Raw genomic sequence first — 21,290 nt, forward strand, 5'->3', positions numbered from 1 at the left:
GCGTGAGTCACTTCTTTCCGTTAGAACACCTGCTCCACAGGTCGAATTTGAACATCTCCAATCTGCACAAAGAAAGTTCAATTAATAAATGGTTAACATTAATATTCAGGTAAAACAGCAACAAACATAGTCTGGCCCACATGTTACTAACGGCAGCAGAACTCGAAAACTACTAGGAATGTCTGACCAATGAGTGTCCGACTCCCACCTAAACTGCATGGACTACAACACATAACGAATTATGTATATCACGCCAGTTAGGGTACCTCATGTATACTGCACCTGTGTATACTGTATACTTTACTTACTCACAGTATATATTTAGACTCTAGTGTTTATTGTAACCATATTGTAATGTATAATACAACTGATACAGACCATCATCTGCACCTTTGATCACACTGCCAACTTGCTCTGATGCGTATATTCAGAGTTAATTATATTGTTTACGCTACCTATTTTAACCTTACTGTACTATAATTTTATTGCCTGTATTTATGTCTTCTACTATTACCTGTACCACCCCCCCCTCCCACATGCTGCTACGATGCCTGCATTTCCCCAAGGGGATGAATAAAGGAATATCTTATCTTATCTTGTGTCAACTCATTACAGAAGGCAAGACGGCTGCTTACATGCACATGTGGAGGGGCACTCAACACATATGTGATGGCGCTTGCGATGTCTTCTGCTTGCAAACACTGAAAAAGAAGACAGGGGATGGATTTTTCCTTTTTCGGGTTGGTGTCTAGAATTTACTAGATTCCCGTGTAGACCACAGCAGAAGCATTACATAGGTTACCTTTATTGTAGTAAATACATGGGCAGCATTCTCCGGGTTCTGACTGTACATCCGATTGAAAAATTCCGTTTCCACCACACCCGGAGATACACACTGCAACAGGAGTGGAACAAAATACAACCACGCTTACAATGTGCACACTTCATTGTCATTGTCTTCAGTGTACTTGTGTTAACAGTTAGCCTAACACTGCCACGACAGTGCCATTTTACAAATCCATTTAAGGCTAATCTTTCCTGTGACAAAATGGCATCCAATGTAATAAAAAAAGTCAACCAACGAACTCGATTCTTGTACCGGATCTCCTCTCTGGTAAACAAGAATACCCTGAAGACTCTGGCAGGAGCACTCATTCAAGGGTACTACGACCTGCACCTCATGGTACCAAAGCACCTCAAAGGTGCTAAAAACAAAATTACAAACATCTCAAAACAAACTGGTCAGACTACTGCTTGACCTTACTCCTAGAACCCACCTCACTCCTGCCCACTTTGACAACCTAGGATGGCTTAGAGTAGACGACAGAGTACAGCAACTTGCAATGGGCCTGGTCTACAAGATACACTACATGACCAAGGTACCCATGTACATGTCAAAATACTTCCCAAAGGTCAGTGAATACCATGATCACAACACCAGAGGGAGCTCCACAAATCATGTTAAACCCAGATTCGGCTCAAACAAGGGACTAAACACGTTTCGCAATTATGCCCTACCCAAAGCTGTAAAGGAATGTGAATCACTACCCACTTTCAAAAACACTCTCAAAGAACACCTACGGGAGACTGCAATACGAAACTGGCCCCTGTAAATGTCCTAACCCAACCCCCTCCAATGTACAGTAAATTACCAAGTATGGTTGTCAATATTCCAATGTACAGCTTTGCGTGTACAGTTGTACAGTGTTCCCCACCCACCCCTCCTACCCAACCCCACCCACCCAACCACCTCCAATGTACAGCCCCCCCCCCCCCCCCACCCAACCAACCTCCTCCAATGTACAGTTTTTACGTCAAATGTATATACTCTCTTTTCTGGACTATTTTTGTATCACAAACAGTACTGTATTTGCAAATCTGGTATGTCATAAATGTATAGATGTAGCAGTACTGTCTATCTGTATGTCATGTATGTCATATATGTCCTGGTGAATTGAAAATGGGGGACCCTGATGTAAACAAGACGAAAGTCTTTCTCTGGTCTGCATCCCCTTAACAATTGTGTGTATTGAGTTGTACTGTACTGTGCAATGCATAGAGGCAACAACGCTTCCTTTCAGGATGTGTGGGCCCCACTATTGGACTACTTTCCTGCTACAATTTCTCAGATCCTTCTAAAGGCCCAATGCCCCATTGTATGGACAGACTTTGGATAGAAAAAAATAATATATGTATATATATGTATGCCTACATGTGAATGGGCTCGAGGCAAGTGCAGTACTGTGCAGTGCATGTCTGGGTTAGATTTCCTTTTTTTGCTTGTCTTTCTTTTTGATCTGTTTTTGCTGGCATGACGGCATAGATGAACTGGAGGACCCCCCCCCCCCCTTCTGTCCCAATGTGTGTTTTGTAATGTAAGTAACTGTATGTGAAAAATCTTTTAAAAAAACCAATAAAAATATCAAAAGAGAGTTGTACTGTATTGTACCCATTCTGCAATCTGTTAATAAAGTTTTCAATCAATCAATCAATCAATCAATCAATCAAAACGGTGGTGTAGTGGTTAACACTGTCGCCTCACAGCAAGAAAGTCATGGGTTTCCCATGGGTTCCCGCTTGGGGACCAGGTTGCCGGGTACCCAGGTGGGGTATCTCCCGGGCCTTTCTGTGTGGAGTTTGCATGTTCTCCCCCCCTGACGAAGACGGGACAGGAGCACTTGGATTGGTGCCTGTGGGTGCGGTGCACGCAGAAGCCAATGCCACAGCCCATGCCGAAGCCCATATCTGCTCCCGGATGCCCTTGGGGGGAAGGACGACGGGATGGGTCAAGCGCAGAGAGGCATTTCAGTGACGACCCAATGCATGTGTTCCTGTGTGTCACCCATGTTGCATGTGTGTGTCGCCCATGTTGCACGTGTGTGTTGCTGCATGACTAATAACGACTTCTTCATTCTCTTATGCTTCGATTGGACAATATTTTGAGTGGGGACGGTAAGTCTTTATTATTCTTTTTCCTTTTTATAAACAAAGACGGGGAATTAATAACAATTTTTACCGTGACTCTAATATGGGTCTTAGCCTCGCGTAACTCTTGTCTCAGGCCCTCCGCCAGGGCTGTCACGGCGTATTTGGTCGCACAGTAGAAATGCACATCGGCACTGTTATGTACGTGATGTCCAACTATGCTACAACAGAGAGAGAGAGAGAGATTATGACCGACAGACAAACAGGGACAGCAGTATTATTGTCAAATAACAGTCTACCATCTATCCTTGACACCTAGGATAATAAGCATAAAGATAATTATAATACAAATATTGGTAATATATAGAATGGTATGTTGGCGCTCCCGCTGCAATAACAAACAAACACATGCCACATGCTTGAGAAACGACATGGTTATAATTATATGGTTCTAGTTACTCTTTACACTTACTGTGTGGCAACGGTGTAACAGTGACTTTATAGTGACACCCACAGATACTTTCAGCTCCAACAGAATTATGAATTGTGCCATGAATTTAAATATTTTAAAATAAATTTGTTGTGAAAATCAACATCAGATTTCAGCTCAATTATCAGAGCATCTTGTCACCCCAGTTTTTATTTGGAAGCAGGATTCTATGCAAGCAAGGATGTGAGCGAGGAAGTCAACAGTGTGTAATCTTGCTCCCAGAACGTTAGTCTTAGTACTTTATCCAAAAACCCTGTTTTGGTTGAGCCCCGATCACCGGTGGTCTATTAATATTAAGACATGACTGTAAGTAAGTTTGAGATTAGTGAGATTTGAAATCGACATGCATTCTTTGGAAGCAGAGGTGGAGTGCGGGTAAAGTTGACAATTATTCAGCGGTCCTCAAGGCCGGAGGGGAACCCAGAATAAGATAACTCTCTCAGTTAGGTAAGAGTTGTGGCATTGTACCTGTTCATGTGTATGATGTGTCCATCATCGACCTTTCTATCTTTCATTGACTGGTATGCTTCCCGTGTGCATAAGGACAATGCGATGACATTCACCTGCAAGATGCAATGCACTTATCCAAAGACATCCAGCTTAGAAACAACACTGTGCAATAGATTACCTTCAGGGAAATGCATTATAGTATTAATAATACTAATAAACTTTATTTGTAGAGCACCTTTCATACAAGAATTGCAGCTCAAAGTGCTTCACAACAGAACAAAATGAGCACATAAAGTGCAGACATATAAAATCAGTTTTTCACATTAGGATCCAACATCCCTTGTTGGCCACCTTGTCTGTGGTTTGATTATATTGCAGTTTAAAAATAGACAATAAAAAGAGTAAAATAGAGTAGACTGAGTAAAATAGTGCAATAAAAATCGTTCTGAATGACTGTTTAACAGTTTAAAACCGCCTTTACCTTCCCCGTTTTGATTATCCACACAGTTTAAAACCGGACAGTCTTCCTTCCCGTTCGATACCCACTTTGCCCCTTCGAACCTCGAGAATAACCTCTCAAGGCAAACCTCCCTCTCAGCCTAATGGGCAAGTGACGACTCCTCGTAGACTGACCCATCACAGAGACTTCCATCCAGTGTCGCAGTTCCCCATTGCAAGTATTGCAAGCGACATACTTAAAAATGTCCTTGTTATTTAAAAAAAAAAATTAAATCCACACTTACATCCATCATGTTCCGCCAGCCACTGGTGTTGCCGCTCAACAGTGGTTCTGGGTGAGCCAGGCCAGCGTTGTTGATGCAGACATCCACACCCTGGTGCTGGGCCTTGATGGCAGAGAACATGGACAGGATCTCCTCTTCGTTGGAGAGGTCACATTTAAAGGGAACCAGGGTGCCACTGTGCCCGGCACTTTGACACTCTGCTGCCAGTTTCTGAAATCAAGTTTAATTTGTCACATATAAGGTACATGTACATTATAGTGAAATGCTTTGGTTCTGTGTGACCCTCCTGAGATTGTGCTTCACAAAACAGCAAAAGACCAGAAACAATATACGTACAACATATATAATATATACAAAACTAAAATGCACAAAATGCTCAAATTAGGTAGGAGAGGTATTCACAAATGTATTCAGAATAAAGTTAAGTTTTAAGGCACAACGTGGATGCAGCCAAGTGCCTTAAAACGTACATCTACAAGTTGATTCTTTCTGTTTATGCCATGGTCATTTGCCAACAATATAAAATAAAAGCATTTGTACATTTTTGGTGAAAGTTTTGCACTTGCCATTGTGCGTTTTGCTTCCTGGTTGTTAGTTTATCAAGCTGTGCTGCGCCGTAGTTGAAAACAAGTAGGCGTTGACAGCTGTGCTCTTCACATTGGCAACCACGGTTTGCAGTGTAATATGGTTCTGGACGACCGGGGTTTGTCAACAAACCGATGTACTTTCTAACAGCTATATATATACTTTATAGTATTGCTATCTGTCCATTCTCATTGTCACTTGAGTGCATAAACCGTGCCTTCATAATGGCTTAAAGAAAATAAAAATCCATCGGTTGGTTGTCATTTTATAGCGGCGTGAATATAAGCTTTATCGCAGTTTTCGTCTCGTCTTTTTTCTGGGAAGCTAGATATGAGGCTAAAGGCTAGTCACGTTATATCAAAAGCCATTTCTGTTGTATATATACGAATGAAATAAAACAAACTGCTTAGCATCCGGACTATTACAGAGCATCTATGGATGAAATTGGGGCGGCGGGGGACGCCGATTAATATTATTGATTAGCAATACAGTGTGCGTTCAAGTAGCCACATTCAACTGATCGATCGCTTGCGTGTTACAACAATGTCCAATCCGGCTGTAATTTGGGTGAATAGTATCCTACCGTCAGCCCATGTGATCGCCGGCAGCATTTCGTCATTATTCATCGGAATCTGGTAGATCGATATGTCCATTGGCTGATCATAAATCCCATTATTCCAGGCTGAAATCTGCGTTCGGTAACGTGATCAAAGATGGATGATGTTCGGCTGGGATCCAGGCTCATATGAAACGCCCCTAGACAATAAAAAAAATAATTTCCCCATTCGGCCTCAATGATACTGCAGTGGAGCGATGGCGCCCCTAAGAGGATCTGGCCGGTATTGCATGTTTCGGAAATCAAATATGCGGGCAGATCCTGCAAGTCGATCGGGGACGTTAATACCGTTATTAATATGGAATAAAACAATAACAACTTGCCACGAGTTAAGGTCCTCAACGGGTGGAATCGAAACACGAGTTAACTCGTGGTTGGGCGGCAAAGTGTTAATGTTGCTATGGTTGCAGGTTGGGTAGCAGGTGAATTTAGATGATAAACTTGAGCCAAACTATGTGTACATTAAACAGTTTTAATGCACACCTGCCGGCCATTCAGAAAGGAGTATTCACCCAGACCATGTTTTTTTCCTTTTTCCTTCCATCAAGAGGTTAATTGACATACTGCATCTGTCTTCTTGATCCTATAATATAAGGCCAAAAATCTTCCTTTTATTTCACTCCAGATGTTTTGGCTTGCCAAGATTGTAAAAGCCTTATAGGAAACATGTATCACCCCTAAAGATACATTATTATCCACATATAATTTCAAAAATCTAAATCATCCAATGAAAATAATTAGAAAAATTATACAATAGGCATAGGATAAGCAGCTAAATAAAAGAGGCTATTGGGTGATCAATCTTTCACAATAGCAATGGCAGGCAGTTCCATTGCTTGGAGGAGTTATAGGTTATTGTATCATATGATTGAGTTACTTATTCCTTCTGCACTTTGGCACAGTCCAGTAACACTTGAAGTAGGCTTATATCTGCTTAGAAGATTACACCTGCTACCTGCTAGTTCTCCACGCTGTACCTCAAATATGAGAAAACGGAACTTGCAGCATTACTCTTCCAAATGGGATTAAGCATGTTTTCTTGCATCTCTAAACAATATCTTACTTTGTATGTATTTGTTACTATCTGAAGTGAATTACATGAAAAGTGAATAATGTTACGGCCCCCAGGTGGACCAGGGTATCAGTACCGTATAGTTGTATATCTTGTTGTGTATGTCATAAATGTCTTGATGACTTGAAAATGGAGGACCCTTATGATAAGTTATGTAAACAAGACGAAAGTATTTTTCTGGTCTGCAATCTGCATCCTCTTACTGGCTAGTTGTTTGTATTGAGCCGTAGTCACTGTATTGTACCCATTCTGCAATTGATTGATTGATTGAAAATTGTATTAACAGATTGTAGAATGGGTACAATACAGTACAGCTCAATACACACAATTGTTGCAGACCAGAGAAAGACTTTCGTCTTGTTTACATCAGGGTCCCCCATTTTCAAAGTTTTTCAATCAATTCAAGGGTGCAACATAAAACAGAATGCTTAGCATATAATGTAGCCAAATGAGGCGCAGAAAAACACACAGCGTAATACTACGTTCATCAAAAACATTCAACAGTCTACATTATGTCAAAAATCCATGGAATTGAATAGAATCACGCACCTCTATTTTCTCCACGTTCCGCGCGCAGCCCACGACGGTCATGCCGTGTTGAACGAGTGTCTTGGCAACAGCCGCCCCGATCCCGACCGCGTAACACGCATCCCGACCGACGTTCCGGTCACCAGAGCCACTCGACCCTTCCAGCGATCCATGATGTCAGCCAAAGTCGAGCGAGGTGGGAATCTTTGAAGATGTTTCTTATCGATTAGTCTACTAACTAAATACACTTAACATGTGACACTGACACCTGGATCGTGTGGACTTCCGGTCCGAAGTTTTCAAACTAAAAGCTGAATGAATGAAAACTTTATTTAACAGATTGCAGAATGGGTACAATACAGTACGGCTCAAATTCAATACACACAATTGTTAAGGGGATGCAGACCAGAGAAAGACGTTTGTCTTGTTTACATCAGGGTCCCCCATTTTCAATTCATAGTGATATTTATGACATACACAACATACATGACTTCCCAAAGGTCAGTGAACTTCCCAAAGGTCAGTGAATACCACGATCACAACACCAGAGGGAGCTCCACAAATCATGTTAAACCCAGATTCGGCTCAAACAAGGGACTAAACACGTTTCGCAATTATGCCACATCAATGTGGAACGCCCTACCCAAAGCTGTAAAGGAATGTGAATCACTACCCACTTTCAAAAACACTCTCAAAAAACACCTAAGGGAGACTGCAACTCGAAACTGGCCCCTGTAAATGTCCGAACACAACCCCCGCCAATGTACAGTAAATTACCAAGTATGGTCTTGTCAATAATCCAATGTACAGTGTTGTTTATACAGTTGTACAGTGTCCCCCACCCACCCCTCCTACCCACCCCCCCCCCCCCACCCACCCAACCACCTCCAATGTACAGTCCAATGTACAGTCCCATAATCCAATGTACAGTGTTGTTTGTACAGTTATACAGTGTCCCCCACCCCTCCTACCCAACCCCCCCCCCCCCCCCACTCCTACCCAACACCCCCCCCCCCCCCCCCACTCCTACCCCCCCCCCCCCCCCCCCAACCACCTCCAATGTACAGTCCCACCCCCACCTACCCAATCCAATGTACAGTTTCTACGCCTAATGTATATACTCTTTTCTTTCTGGACTCTTTTTGTATCACAAATACAGTACTGTAATTGCAAATCTGGTATGTCATAAATGTATAGATGTAGCAGTACTGTCTATCTGTATGTCATGTATGTCATATATGTTACGATGAATTGGAAATGGGGGACCCTGGTGGAAACAAGACGAAAGTCTTTCTCTGGTCTGCATCCCCTTAACAATTGTATGTATTGAGCTGTACTGCACTGTACCCATTCTGCAATCTGTTAATAAAGTTTTCATTCATTCATTCATTCATGACATTTATGACATACATGACATACAGGTATATAGTACTGTTACATTTGTGACGTATATGATATGCAAATATACAGTACTGTTACCCAGAGATCCTAACAGAAAATATATACAGTACATATGATGGGGAGGAGACTGTACATTAGGGCTGGGCGATATGGCCTCTAAATGATATCACGATATTTTTTGGCTATGTTACGATACACGATGTACATCACGATATTTTGTCATTTCCTCTAAAGCCCTTAAAAATGCTTGATTTAGCCCTTTTTAAAGATTAATTTTTTGGTGTTTTATCGCTTTATTTCTACTGGGCAGTCCAGTAGAGAGAGAGAGAGAGGAGGAATGGGAGACAGAGTGGGGGGAAGACATTCGGCAAATAACGACAGGTTCGGGAGTCGAACCCGGGTCGGCCGTGCCGCGACTGAGCGCGCTATGTGGTTCGTTACAATACTTAAGTACTGTTTTGGGAGATTTGTACTTTACTCTAGTATTATTAGGTTTGTATACTTTGTACTTTTACTCCATTACATTTCAGAGAAAAAAAAACATACTTTTTACTCCTTACATTTAAAATGCAGACCTACAAAGTACAAATCTCACAGGTCCAACCATTTTAATTAGTATATTTAAATTGTTTATCTGGCCGAACTAACGTTAACGTTATTAATCCTGTGACCGTAGGTAAACAGCCAATCAAATCCCCATCAATGGAAAATGAACCCGCCCATACCCATGCTGATTGGTCCTTGTGCAACACTAGAAAGCGGGGATCTTTGATTAAACACCTGCTATCAGAAGAATAGACAGTCAGATCCGCATTATGCTGTGGTTAATATTGTGATATTATTCAGGGTACTGTAGTAGAAAATGTATAGTTTCTATACCATAAGATCATAATTACATAATTACTATTGATCTACAAATCAGTGATATCAGCTTCCCTTCGAGCTCTGTAACATATTAACATTAACAGACCTCTGTGGGAAAGGTTGTGTTTATCTTCATCAAACAATATTCAAGGTAGAATGTTTACAAAAGCAGGACATGATGACATAACCCAGAACATTAAAGGCCCAACGACCTTTGTTGATGATGTAAGATCATATGATTTGAGGGAGGACACTCCAGAATACTGTTTACTCCAGTATTCTATCTTTAATATTGTGATATTATTCAGGGTACTCCAGTATGCTGTGGTTAATATTGTGATATTATTCAGGATACACCATTCTGTTTTTAATATTGTGATAGTATTCATGCTGTGATGTGAATGCCGTCCATGTTAGTTTACCTTCAATGGAGAAGTGCATTAAATAATTGTAATGCAAAAAAAGTGTCCTCTGTTCTTTCATTTCAGCATTGTCTATCTCATTGTGGGCAGAGTGTATGCTTGGTTTCATTCCAACCTTGCCTAAACACCAGCTGATGATTTTACTAATTGGCTCACCTCTTCAACTAACTCACCTGGTGCAATGTATAATTAAAATGAAAACTTGGCCCACGATGGAATGAGTTTGAGACCCCTGGTCTATCCCTTTAAAAAGAAAAATTTACTTTTACTTTTTAGTACTTAAGTACATTTAAAAGTAGGACTTTTTTACTTTTACTCAAGTGTGTTTTTAGCCAGATACTTTTACTTTTACTTGAGTCATATTTTGAGACGGTACCCATACTTTCACTTAAGTATAATTTCTGGGTACTTTTTACACCCCTGCCTAAATATAGCTTTGGCTCCTACAAGTACTGAATTCTGCCATCCGGACACATGCAATTTGAAATATGATTATAGAATATAGAATATCAGGCATAAAATGGTTGTGTTTATTTTAATTTATGTATATATATACTGAATGAGTAACACATTGACCACAACTAAATGATAATGATGGACATCTTTGGCATCTTTTTATTATTGTCTATTTAAAACTGAATCAAACCATAAACAAGGTGGCCTGTTGGGATGTTAGATCCTAATGTGAAAAACAGATTTTATATGTCTCATATATGCTCATTTTATGCCTGTCTTTTTTCTGTTGTGAAGCACTTTGAGATGCAGTTTCTGTATGAAAGGTGCTCTACAAATAAAGTATATTATAAAGTTTATTATTATACCTGAAAAATCTAAGCAAATTAATCAATGGAAGATGATTCAACAGAAGGTTTTGTAGATACAATACTATGACTGGTTACAATTACTTACTCGTGAGTAGTACGTTCGTTGATAAAGACAAATTATGTCCACAGCCACTCCAGTGTAAAACAAAGATATCCAAATGGTGGTCCAAAGCTGCACACTGACCTGGCTGAGAGAATTGCTGAATATACTGTAAGATCCTGATCAAACTGGCCAGTATCACGTCTTCGTCTGTTTGGCCCTCCATCCAATTCCTCTGCGTTGTGTCATTTTAATGGTCCTGACGTCTCCGATACTGGCAGATAAGATCCTTATCTCCCCCGTTAGTGCAATCCATAAACCATACTAATTCTCCACCTCCGTAAGAATTCGACACTTCGACACCGTGAGATACCTTATGAGGAAAAGCGTTGTTTTATTGCTATAAACAGAACCTCATAATCGGATGTTATCAGATGTTATCAAATTGTATCGTCCTTGAAGAGTCTATTCTAATGATGCCACCTTTTACACTGGTAGTTAACATTATTGTGACCACTGACTGGAGTTCATAGTTTATCCACTTTTCATTTTTACCACTGCTTGCATTTGTCAATAATTAAACCGGCACAGATTAGAGAAAGAGGAGTCGAAAACTAACTTTGAAATCTTTATTAGGATTCAAGTGAAATGTATAGAAATGTCAGTCATCAATCATCCGCAAAAAGGTCTAGGAAATACCATAACACTGTGCAAATCTCATCGATATGATCAGATAAAAAAGAAGAAAAAGAGAATCAGTTAAAAAAAAACTGTTTGCTAGAAATAAATCCCAAACCGATGAGGCGTAATTGCATTAATTCAATCATTTCCAGGTGCGTAGCGTGAGTCACTTCTTTCCGTTAGAACACCTGCTCCACAGGTCGCACCTGAACATCTCCAATCTGCACAAAGAAAGTTCAATTAATAAATGGTTAACATTAATATTCAGGTAAAACAGCAACAAACCTAGTCTGGCCCACATGTTACTAACGGCAGCAGAACTCGAGAACTACTAGGAATGTCTGACCAATGAGTGTCCGACTCCCACCTAAACTGCATGGACTACAACACATAACGAATTATGTATATCACGCCAGTTAGGGTACCTCATGTATACTGCACCTGTGTATACTGTATACTTTACTTACTCACAGTATATATTTAGACTCTAGTGTTTATTGTAACCATATTGTAATGTATAATACAACTGATACAGACCATCATCTGCACCTTTGATCACACTGCCTACTTGCTCTGATGCGTATATTCAGAGTTAATTATATTGTTTACGCTACCTATTTTAACCTTACTGTACTCTAATTTTATTGCCTGTATTTATGTCTTCTACTATTACCTGTACCACCCCCCCCCCCCCCCCCTCCCACATGCTGCTACGATGCCTGCATTTCCCCAAGGGGATGAATAAAGGAATATCTTATCTTATCTTGTGTTAACTCATTACAGAAGGCAAGACGGCTGCTTACATGCACATGTGGAGGGGCACTCAACACATATACGACATCGCTTGCGATGTCTTCTGCTTGCAAACACTGAAAAAGAAGACAGGGGATGGATTTTTCCTTTTTCGGGTTGGTGTCTAGAATTTACTAGATTCCCGTGTAGACCACAACAGAAGCATTACATAGGTTACCTTTATTGTAGTAAATGCATTGGCAGCTTTCTCCGGGTTCCGACTGTACATCCGATTGGCAAATTCCGTTTCCACCATACCCGGAGATACACACTGCAACAGGAGTGGAACAAAATACAACCACGCTTACAATGTGCACACTTCATTGTCATTGTCTTCAGTGTACTTGTGTTAACAGGTAGCCTAACACTGCCACGACAGTGCCATTTTACAAATCCATTTAAGGCTAATCTTTCCTGTGACAAAATGGCATCCAATGTAATAAAAAAAAGTCAACCAACGAACTCGATTCTTGTACCGGATCTCCTCTCTGGTAAACAAGAATACCCTGAAGACTCTGCCAGGAGCACCCATTCAAGGGTACTACGACCTGCACCTCATGGTACCAAAGCACCTCAAAGGCGCTAAAAACAAAATTACAAACATCTCAAAACAAACTGGTCAGACTACTGCTTGACCTGACTCCTAGAACCCACCTCACCCCTGCCCACTTTGACAACCTAGGATGGCTTAGAGTAGACGACAGAGTACAGCAACTTGCAATGGGCCTGGTCTACAAGATACACTACACGACCAAGGTACCCATGTACATGTCAAAATACTTCCCAAAGGTCAGTGAATACCATGATCACAACACCAGAGGGAGCTCCACAAATCATGTTAAACCCAGATTCGGCTCAAACAAGGGACTAAACACGTTTAGCAATTATGCCACATCAATGTGGAACGCCCTACCCAAAGCTGTAAAGGAATGTGAATCACTACCCACTTTCAAAAACACTCTCAAAGAACACCTACGGGAGACTGCAATTCGAAACTGGCCCCTGTAAATGTCCTAACCCACCCCCTCCAATGTACAATAAATGACCAAGTATGGTTGTCAATATTCCAATGTACAGCTTTGCGTGTACAGTTGTACAGTGTTCCCCACCCACCCCTCCTACCCAACCCCACCCACCCAACCACCTCCAATGTACAGCCAATCAAAATGCAGAACAGATCACCAGTGCTGCCACGTCCCTGACGAAGACGGGACAGGAGCACTTGGATTGGTGCCCGGGGTGCGGTGCACGCAGAAGCCAATGCCACAGCCCATGCCGAAGCCCATATCTGCTCCCGGATGCCCTCGGGGGGAAGGACGACGGGATGGGTCAAGCGCAGAGAGGCATTTCAGTGACGACCCAATGCATGTGTTCCTGTGTGTCACCCATGTTGCATGTGTGTCGCCCATGTTGCACGTGTGTGTTGCTGCATGACTAATAACGACTTCTTCATTCTCTTATGCTTCGATTGGACAATATTTTGAGTGGGGACGGTAAGTCTTTATTATTCTTTTGACTTTTTATAAACAAAGACGGGGAATTAATAACAATTCTTACCGTGACTCTAATATGGGTCTTAGCCTCGCGTAACTCTTGTCTCAGGCCCTCCGCCAGGGCTGTCACGGCGTATTTGGTCGCACAGTAGAAATGCACATCGGCATGTGCGCTTACTTGATGTCCGCTCATGCTACAACAGAGAGAGAGAGATATATTATGACCGACAGACAAACAGGGACAGCAGTATTATTGTCAAATAACAGTCTACCATCTATCCTTGACACCTAGGATAATAAACATAAAGATAATTATAAGAATACAAATATTGGTAATATATAGAATGGTATGTTGGCGCTCCCGCTGCAATAACAAACAAACACATGCCACATGCTTGAGAAACGACATGGTTATAATTATATGGTTCTAGTTACTCTTTACACTTACTGTGTGGCAACGGTGTAACAGTGACTTTATAGTGACACCCACAGATATTTTCAGCTCTAACAGAATTATGAATTGTGCCATGAATTTAAATATTTTAAAATAAATTTGTTGTGAAAATCAACATCAGATTTCAGCTCAATTATCAGAGCATCTTGTCACCCCAATTTTTATTTGGAAGCAAGATTCTATGCAAGCAAGGATGTGAGCGAGGAAGTCAACAGTGTGTAATCTTGCTCCCAGAACGTTAGTCTTAGTACTTGATCCAAAAACCCTGTTTTGGTTGAGCCCCGATCACCGGTGGTCTATTAATATTAAGACATGACTGTAAGTAAGTTTGAGACTAGTGAGATTTGAAATCGACATGCATTCTTTGGAAGCAGAGGTGGAGTGCGGGTAAAGTTGACAATTATTCAGCGGTCCTCAAGGCCGGAGGGGAACCCAGAATAAGATAACTCTCTCAGTTAGGTAAGAGTTGTGGCATTGTACCTGTTCATGTGTATGATGTGTCCATCATCGACCTTTCTATCTTTCATTGACTGGTATGCTTCCCGTGTGCATATGGACAATGCGATGACATTCACCTGCAAGATGCAATGCACTTATCCAAAGACATCCAGCTTAGAAACAACACTGTGCAATAGATTACCTTCAGGGAAATGCATTATAGTATTAACTAGACAATTCCGCACGGGGGAAATTGTGAAAGTGTGGGTGACGCCTGTGCACCGCCGGCCAATGGGGGAGAGGGTCTCTCGTGAGTCTCTATGACAAACGGTTCAAAGGATACAAAAAGGGGGCGCGGCCTAAGGATCGGGGGAGTGGTCAACATAGACCATTTGAAGATCGGACTTTTCCGAGTTTTAATTTTTTTTCTGACTTTTCCGAGCTTTTGAACTTTTTCGGATTTTTGATGTTTCCGAGTTTTCGGAATTTTCTGAGTTTTTGGATTTTTCCGGGTTTTCTGACTTTTCCGAGTTTTTGAACTTTTTCGGATTTTTGATGTTTTCGGAATTTTTTTTGTTTTTGGATTTTTCAGAGTTTTCGGGTTTTCGGACTTTTCAGAGTTTTTGAATTTTTTCGGATCTTTTGTTTCAGAGTTTTTCCGAGTTTTTGAACTTTGGGATTTTTGATGTTTCCGAGTTTTCGGAATTTTCCGAGTTTTTGGATTTTTCCGACTTTTCGGGTTTTCGAACTTTTCCGAGTTTTTGAACTTTTTCGGATTTTTGATGTTTCCGAGTTTTCGGAATTTTCCGAGTTTTTGGATTTTTCCGAGTTTTTGAACTTTTTCGATTCTTCCGAGTTTTCGAATTTTTCCGAGTTTTCCGAGTTTTCGGGTTTTGGGATTTTTCCGAGTTTTTGAACTTTTTCGGATTTTAGATTTTTCCGAGTTTTTGGATTTTTCCGAGTTTTTGGATTTTTCCGAGTTTTTGAAAGGGGGTGTGGCCTAAGGGGGCGTGGTCTAAGGATCGGGGGAGTGGTCAACATCGACCAATGAAAGGTGGTCAACATCGACCAATGGCACAATCCGCAAGTCTCTACGACAAACGGTTCAAGAGATATACTGAGGGGGTGTGGCCTAAGGGGGCGTGGTCTAAGGATCGGGGGAGTGGTCAACATCGACCAATGAAAGGGGGTCAACATGGACCAATGAAAAATGAAAGAGGATATCCCTACTGAGTACAATGGCACAATCCGCAAGTCTCTAAGACAAACGGTTCAAGAGATACACTGAGGGGGTGTGGCCTAATGGGGGCGTGGTCTAATGATCGGGGGAGTGGTCAACGTCGACCAATGAAAGGTGGTCAACAGGGGGAGTGGTCAACATCGACCAATGAAAGGTGGTCAACATCGACCAATGGCACAATCCGCAAATCTCTACGACAAACGGTTCAAGAAATACACTGAGGGGGTGTGGCCTAAGGGGGCGTGGTCTAATGATCGGGGGAGTGGTCAACATCGACCAATGAAAGGTGGTCAACATCGACCAATGGCACAATCCGCAAGTCTCTACGACAAACGGTTCAAGAGATACACTGAGGGGGTGTGGCCTAAGGGGGCGTGGTCTAATTATCGGGGGAGTGGTCAACATCGACCAATGAAAGGTGGTCAACATCGACCAATGAAAAATGAAAGAGGATATCCCTACTGAGTACAATGACACAACCCACAAGACAGAGGGCGCTGTCCAGCAATTCAGTACTGCAACACAGTGATGGGCAATGATGGGTTAAGTGGATGATGTCATTGGCAGGTCAGCTCAGCCATGAGCCCTGAGCCTCACAGCTGTTAAGGCTGAACCAATCAGCCGTGAGCACAATGACTTGCATATTCTGAATTTTCTTTACATGACTGCATTGTCACGTTGATTAAAAGAAAACTATAAGAGATGAAGCGTTGTGACTCGCACAGAAGCACTACAATGAGTAGGCGATATTGTGGCATTCGTGCGATATTGTGGCACTCCTTCGGCGATCGGAACAGAAGGCTAAAAAATAGTGTGAAAAAAGAGATTTCTAGAGTGCGATTGCGGTCAATGCAGAGGAGAACCTTCAAACAAATGGTCGTCAGTTGAGATAGAAATGTCCAATTCCATTTATTTTTCTTTTGTGAGCGGGCTGACAGCCGTGTCATCGTTTTGATGTGTTTGTTTTATTTCTACGTCCAAAATTGAGATCACACTCGCAATTCACCCAAGGTAGGGGAAAAAAGATTATTTCAGCTGCTACACTCTAAATTGCAATGCATTTCCAATGGGACCGAAATTTTACCGTTTAAAGTCGATTCGTAGCCAGACGGTGCGGTGAAACTTTACGAGTTCGGAGACCGCTGTTGCCATAGGCAAGCCGCTCGTTTTGATACCTTTCATGTGTATGGGGCGCGAACGCTCTGGCACGAGCGGTGTTTGCAAATTCGGTGGATCTCGCACTCTAAATTGCAATGCATTTCCGAAATGTTACCGTTTAAAGTCGATTCGTAGCCAGACGGTGCGGTGAAACTTTACAAGTTCGAATACCGCTGTTGCCATAGGCAGGCCGCTCGTTTTGATACCTTTCACGTGTATGGGGCGCGAACGCTCTGGCACGAGTGGTGTTGGCAAAATCGGTGGAATAAAGAAAGAATAAAAAAGAGTATAGATATCTATAGTGTGGGTGGCGACCTGGCTTCGCCAGGTCACCCACACTAATAATACTAATAAACTTTATTTGTATAGCACCTTTCATACAAGAATTGCAGCTCAAAGTGCTTCACAACGGAACAAAATGAGCACATAAAGTGCAGACATATAAAATCAGTTTTTCACATTAGGATCCAACATCCCTTGTTGGCCACCTTGTCTCTGGTTTGATTATATTGCAGTTTAAAAATAGACAATAAAAAGAGTAAAATAGAGTAGACTGAGTAAAATAGTGCAATAAAAATCGTTCTGAATTACTGTTTAACAGTTTAAAACCGCCTTTACCTTCCCCGTTTTGATTATCCACACAGTTTAAAACCTGACAGTCTTCCTTCCCGTTCGATACCCACTTTGCCCCTTCGAACCTCGAGAATAACCTCTCAGGGCAAACCTCCCTCTCAGCCTAATGGGCAAGTGACGACTCCTGGTAGACTGACCCATCACAGAGACTTCCATCCAGTGTCGCAGTTCCCCATTGCAAGTATTGCAAGCGACATACTTAAAAATGTCCTTGTTATTTAAAAAAAAAGAAATCCACACTTACATCCATCATGTTCCGCCAGCCGCTGGTATTGCCGCTCAACAGTGGTTCTGGGTGAGCCAGGCCAGCGTTGTTGATGCAGACATCCACACCCTGGTGCTGGGTCTTGATGGCAGAGAACATGGACAGGATCTCCTCTTCGTTGGAGAGGTCACATTTAAAGGGAACCAGGGTGCCACTGTGCCCGGCACTTTGACACGCTGCTGCCAGTTTCTGAAATCAAGTTTAATTTGTCACATATAAGGTACATGTACATTATAGTGAAATGCTTTGGTTCTGTGTGACCCTCCTGAGATTGTGCTTCACAAAACAGCAAAAGACCAGAAACAATATACGTAAAACATATATAATATATACAAAACTAAAATGCACAAAATGCTCAAATTAGGTAGGAGAGGTATTCACAAATGTATTCAGAATAAAGTTAAGTTTTAAGGCACAACGTGGATGCAGCCAAGTGCCTTAAAACGTACATCTACAAGTTGATTCCTTCTGTTTATGCCATGGTAATTTGCCAACAATATAAAATAAAAGCATTTGTACATTTTTGGTGAAAGTTTTGCACTTGCCATTGTGCGTTTTCCTTCCTGGTTGTTAGTTTATCAAGCTGTGCTTCGCCGTAGTTGAGAACAAGTAGGCGTTGACAGCTGTGCTCTTCACATTGGCAACCACGGTTTGCAGTGTAATATGGTTCTGGACGACCAGGGTTTGTCAACAAACCGATGTACTTTCTAACAGCTATATATATACTTTATAGTATTGCTATCTGTCCATTCTCATTGTCACTTGAGTGCATAAACCGTGCCTTCATAATGGCTTAAAGAAAATAAAAATCCATCGGTTGGTTGTCATTTTATAGCGGCGTGAATATAAGCTTTATCGCAGTTTTCGTCTCGTCTTTTTTCTGGGAAGCTAGATATGAGGCTAAAGGCTAGTCACGTTATATCAAACGCCATTTCTGTTGTATATATACGAATGAAATAAAACAAACTGCTTAGCATCCAGACTATTACAGAGCATCTATGGATGAAATGGGGGCGGCGGGGGACGCCGATTAATATTATTATTGATTAGCAACAACAATGTCCAATCCGGCTGTAATTTGGGTGAATAGTATCCTACCGTCAGCCCATGTGATCATTTCGTCATTATTCATCGGAATCTGGTAGATCGATATGTCCATTGGCTGATCATAAATCCCATTATTCCAGGCTGAAATCTGCGTTCGGTAACGTGATCAAAGATGGAGGATGTTCGGCTGGGATCCAGGCTCATATGAAACGCCCCTAGACAATAAAAAAAATAATTTCCCCATTCGGCCTCAATGATACTGCAGTGGAGCGATGGCGCCCCTAAGAGGATCTGGCCGGTATTGCATGTTTCGGAAATCAAATATGCGGGTAGATCCTGCAAGTCGATCGGGGACGTTAATACCGTTATTAATATGGAATAAAACAATAACAACTTGCCACGAGTTAACTGGTCCTCAACGGGTGGAATCGAAACACGAGTTAACTCGTGGTTGGGCGGCAAAGTGTTAATGTTGCTATGGTTGCAGGTTGGGTAGCAGGTGAATTTAGATGATAAACTTGAGCCAAACTATGTGTACATTAAACAGTTTTAATGCACACCTGCCGGCCATTCAGAAAGGAGTATTCACCCAGACCATGTTTTTTTCCTTTTTCCTTCCATCAAGAGGTTAATTGACATACTGCATCTGTCTTCTTGATCCTATAATATAAGGCCAAAATCTTCCTTTTATTTCACTCCAGATGTTTTGGCTTGCCAAGATTGTAAAAGCCTTATAGGAAACATGTATCACCCCTAAAGATACATTATTATCCACATATAATTTCAAAAATCTAAATCATCCAATGAAAATAATTAGAAGAATTATGCAATAGGCATAGGATAAGCAGCTAAATAAAAGAGGCTATTGGGTGATCAATCTTTCACAATAGCAATGGCAGGCAGTTCCATTGCTTGGAGGAGTTATAGGTTATTGTATCATATGATTGAGTTACTTATTCCTTCTGCACTTTGGCACAGTCCAGTAACACTTGAAGTAGGCTTATATCTGCTTAGAAGATTACACCTGCTACCTGCTAGTTCTCCACGCTGTACCATTATGAGAAAACGGAACTTGCAGCATTACTCTTCCAAATGGGATTAAGCATGTTTTCTTGCATCTCTAAACAATATCTTACTTTGTATGTATTTGTTACTATCTGAAGTGAATTACATGAAAAGTGAATAATGTTACGGCCCCCAGGTGGACCAGGGTATCAGTACCGTATAGTTGTAATTGTTGTGTATGTCATAAATGTCTTGATGACTTGAAAATGGAGGACCCTTATGATAAGTTATGTAAACAAGACGAAAGTATTTTTCTGGTCTGCAATCTGCATCCTCTTACTGGCTAGTTGTTTGTATTGAGCCGTAGTCACTGTATTGTACCCATTCTGCAATTGATTGATTGATTGAAAATTGTATTAACAGATTGTAGAATGGGTACAATACAGTACAGCTCAATACACACAATTGTTGCAGACCAGAGAAAGACTTTCGTCTTGTTTACATCAGGGTCCCCCATTTTCAAAGTTTTTCAATCAATTCAAGGGTGCAACATAAAACAGAATGCTTAGCATATAATGTAGCCAAAATGAGGCGCAGAAAAACACACAGCGTAGTAATACGTTCATCAAAAACATTCAACAGTCTACATTATGTCAAAAATCCATGGAATTGAATAGAATCACGCACCTCTATTTTCTCCACGTTCCGCGCGCAGCCCACGACGGTCATGCCGTGTTGAACGAGTGTCTTGGCAACAGCCGCCCCGATCCCGACCGACGCTCCGGTCACCAGAGCCACTCGACCCTTCCAGCGATCCATGGTGTCAGCCAAAGTCGAGCGAGGTGGGAATCTTTGAAGATAAACTAAAAGCTGAATGAATGAAAACTTTATTTAACAGATTGCAGAATGGGTACAATACAGTACGGCTCAAATTCAATACACACAATTGTTAAGGGGATGCAGACCAGAGAAAGACGTTTGTCTTGTTTACATCAGGGTCCCCCATTTTCAATTCATAGTGATATTTATGACATACACAATGACATCATGACATTTATGACATACATGACATACAGGTATATAGTACTGTTACATTTGTGACGTATATGATATGCAAATATACA

General features: G+C 41.4%; 1 protein-coding gene and 1 pseudogene across 2 annotated transcripts; both read right to left on the reverse strand.

The window, feature by feature from the left end:
- Window positions 1-20: 20 nt before the first annotated feature.
- On the reverse strand, window positions 21-7,582 carry LOC311241712 (dehydrogenase/reductase SDR family member 11-like; annotated as a pseudogene). Its single transcript has 7 exons — window positions 7,431-7,582; window positions 4,609-4,818; window positions 3,884-3,978; window positions 3,017-3,146; window positions 803-895; window positions 636-701; window positions 21-62 (listed from the first exon to the last, which is right to left on the reverse strand). The product of its transcript is annotated as a dehydrogenase/reductase SDR family member 11-like (transcript).
- A 4,238-nt stretch (window positions 7,583-11,820) lies between these two features.
- LOC311241713 (dehydrogenase/reductase SDR family member 11-like) lies at window positions 11,821-20,985 on the reverse strand (the record flags this gene model as incomplete). The annotated part of the gene is made up of 7 exons (XM_084330590.1): window positions 11,821-11,862; window positions 12,445-12,510; window positions 12,612-12,704; window positions 13,991-14,120; window positions 14,861-14,955; window positions 18,094-18,303; window positions 20,854-20,985. 7 exons carry the CDS (start codon window positions 20,983-20,985, stop codon window positions 11,821-11,823), a joined length of 768 nt encoding a protein of 255 aa, XP_084186716.1.
- Window positions 20,986-21,290: the final 305 nt, after the last annotated feature.

Source organism: Notolepis coatsorum (assembly GCF_963971535.1).
Source record: "Notolepis coatsorum genome assembly, chromosome: 15".
In the NCBI taxonomy this organism is placed as follows: domain Eukaryota; kingdom Metazoa; phylum Chordata; class Actinopteri; order Aulopiformes; family Paralepididae; genus Notolepis; species Notolepis coatsorum.